The 3208-nt window shown below is 49.3% G+C and overlaps 1 protein-coding gene across 1 annotated transcript in view; it reads left to right on the forward strand.

Moving 5' to 3' along the window:
- LOC121365258 (endonuclease domain-containing 1 protein-like) overlaps positions 1 to 2371 on the forward strand; it is a 17235-nt gene extending 14864 nt beyond the window's left edge. Inside the window, exon 3 of the mRNA XM_041489293.1 lies at positions 1818 to 2371. Coding sequence (XP_041345227.1) covers positions 1818 to 2363 — 546 coding nt within the window. The 3' untranslated portion in view covers positions 2364 to 2371. The remainder of the gene's footprint in view (positions 1 to 1817) is intronic.
- Positions 2372 to 3208: the final 837 nt, after the last annotated feature.

A 3208-nucleotide genomic window follows, 5' to 3' on the forward strand; every position in this document is an offset into this window, starting at 1 on the left:
GATGAATCACATCCCAAGGGTGCCCAGCTTTCTGCCTTCACCTGACAGGAACAGCAAACCAGATTCCTTTGCATGACATGACAAAGTCAAATGCTTCCCCTCCCTGGGCCCTGCTGTGCCGAGTGACCAAGTGATGGGGAAAAGGCATCCAGGAGAGGCTAAACTTGAGGGAACAACAGTCCTGCTGGCATCTGATCCCCACTTGGCCCTGAGCTGGTCTGCATTCCTGGCAGAGCTTATCTGCTCCCAGTGAAGAGTCAAACAGCCTTTGTGAGTGGTGTGACAGAAGTGAAAGGAAACTCAGAAGGGGGTGAGGTGGCCCAGGGACAAAGCCTCAGTGAAAAAGGCACTGGAGATGAGAGGAACAGGTTAATTGTGGAGGGATTTCTGGAGTGACATTTCAGGCAGTGCAAAATGAGGAGCATCAGTGTTGGTTCAGTCAGAAGGGTGGGATCTCCATCCATGGGCAGAGACCCCTGAGCACCTTTGGCTCAGGCTTGGTCCTCAAGGATCCAGCAGACAGACAGAACTCCACAAGCTCTAGAGCCCTCACCAATGTCCTTCAGACAAACTTCAGTAGAACAGACCAGGCCAATTGCAGAAGAGAAATAGAGGCAATTCCTTTCATTGCAAAGGACAGCGTAGCAGGATGGCATTTGGGGGAAGGTGAGCCAGAGGAGGAAGCCATGTGTGCTACTCCAGAAGAAGGCTAAATATATTTGTCTAAAGATGAACCAAATTGTGTTTAAGTTATGCAAAAAACATCTTTTCATCTTGTTTTGCATAAGAACTAGAACAACTACTCTGGCATTGCTCCACTGCAGCCTCCACATTCTCTCTTTTTGGAGAATCCTTGAATGGTCCGTGTTGAAAGGAACCTTAAAGACCATCTGAATCCAACTCCACTGCATGGGCCATGCCATTTGCCATGAGTCCAGCCTGCTCCAAGCCCTATCCAACCTGGCATTTCCCTCCTGCACCTTGGACCCTCGCCACCCAAACAACCTTTGATTTTGTTGGTTTTCTCCTGTGGCCTTTTCGGCGTATTTAGTTTCCCCAGGACTCTTTTGAGGTTACAGGCCCCTCTCAGAGGCTGATCTCATTTGTAACTTCTTTTCACTGATGCTGCCAATAATTCTCCCTGGCCCACATCACCTCTGAGACACATTCTCAGCACTGCTCTAACACATTTCATTCACATGGAGATCCTTTTGCTTACCGAGCAAAACTGTTCAACCTTGAATAAACTGCAGCCCTCCCAGGGAAACCTTAGCTCCAGGACTGATTTCCTGACACATCTCCCTCTGTATGGGGTTACAGGAGGCAACCTCTGGTATTCCATGACTGGGGTACATCTGTAGCAACAACACATAAAATCACAGAATCCTAGAATCACACAATCACAGCATGGTGTGAGTGGATCCAGGGAGAGCCCTGGGCAGATTTGGGCTGTGGAGGCAGGAGGAAAGGGAAGCAGATTTGACAGGGGAGGTGTCTCACCCAAGCCACCATTCCATCCTAGGAGTGGAAATGCTCCTTGTCTCGTGCATCCATCCATGCTCCCAGCACAGGCTGCAGGCTGGATCACAAAGCTCACAACTCAAACTGAGAGCAGTCACATTCTGAGCTGCTTTCTCTTTAACGCTCTTGCATTCATGCAGGAGGGACATGTGTATGATTCCTCTCTGATTCATATATTTTCCTACACTAAGATGACAAAAAATAGGATCTTGACCATCAGAGACTTCTGCTCCAGGGAAATCTCCTTCTTTATTCCAATTCCCCGTTCTAAGACCTCTTTCTCTTTCCTTGTCCAGCTCATAGATGAAAATCTAAATCTTAAAGAGATGGAAACAGAGTCATTCCTCATAAAACAATACAAGATCACCTTACAGGATATCAAAAAGAGCCAGGCTGTCCTTGATGACTACAGAGGATTGAAGGATTTGGTGCACGGCCATTTGACTCCCACTGGCCATATGGATGATTCAGTGAGTAAAATGGCTACCTTCACCCTCACCAACATAGTGCCACAGGATAAGAGTCTCAATGATGGTGAGTGGAGGGTCTACGAGCATAAAACAATGATCAAAAAGACCAAGGGCTGTACAGCCACCTACGTGATCACGGGTGCTGTGCCTGGGAACACCTACGTATCCGAAGGGAGGGTTAACAGACCCAGCCACATCTGGTCAGCTGCCTGCTGTCTGGTGGATGAAGTGCCCAAAGATGCTTGGGGGGCCATCGCTGAGAATGACAAGAATAAGGTGGAGGAGCTCAGCCTGGGGGAGCTGGAGAAGAGGTTGACCGATCTCTACGGGGGAACGGTTACTCTGTTCAACAATGCCTGTCCCCGGAAATAAGCCTCACATCCTCAATGGAAAAGGCTTGGTGGCTTTTCCCACATGTCATAGAATCACAGAATCACAGAATGGGTTGGTTTTGATGGGACCTTAAAGCCTTAATCATCATCTGATTCACATCTGCCTACCATGGGCAGTGACACCATCCAGTACACCAGGTTGTTCCAAGCCCTCCCCAGCCTGGTCTTGAACCCTTCCAGGGATGGGCCAGTCAAAACATCTCTGGGTAACTTTTACTCATACCACAGCATGCTCATGGTAATTTCTTCTTTATAATATCCCATCTAACCTCACTTTACATCAGTGTGAAACCATTTACTCTTGCAATGTCACTCCATACCCTTGTCCAAAGACCCTCTCCAGCCTGCTCTAACACAAAGATCTTAGAGATCCTTGAGGCACTGCACTCTCAGCAGTCTTCTCCAGGCTGAACATCCCCAGCTCTCTCATCCTCTCTCCAAAGCAGACACGCTCCAGCCCTCGGAGCACCTTCATGGCCTCCACTGGACTCCACTGCAACAGCTTTGTATCCTTCTTGTGCTGTGGGCCCCAGAGCTGGAGGCAGCACTGCAGGTGGGGTCTCAGCAGAGCAGAGTAGCGGGGCACAAATGTCCTGTGCAGAGTCCAGTCTCCTGTAGACTCCTACAGTACTGGCCAGTGCTCTGAGGTATCCCCAGAGCCTTCTCCTTCCCAGGCACCTGGGATGAAGCTGTTACACAGCCATGGCAATCAGGCAAGAGAATATTTGTAGCCTGGCCACAGGAATGATGTTATGGGAGGCTGCAGAAGAGCAGACTGTGAATATGTGAGTGCACTCAGAGCCAGGCCAGTCCATCCAATGTCAC

Source organism: Pyrgilauda ruficollis, unplaced genomic scaffold, assembly GCF_017590135.1.
Source record: "Pyrgilauda ruficollis isolate IOZ18807 unplaced genomic scaffold, ASM1759013v1 scaffold917, whole genome shotgun sequence".
NCBI classification, from domain to species: domain Eukaryota; kingdom Metazoa; phylum Chordata; class Aves; order Passeriformes; family Passeridae; genus Pyrgilauda; species Pyrgilauda ruficollis.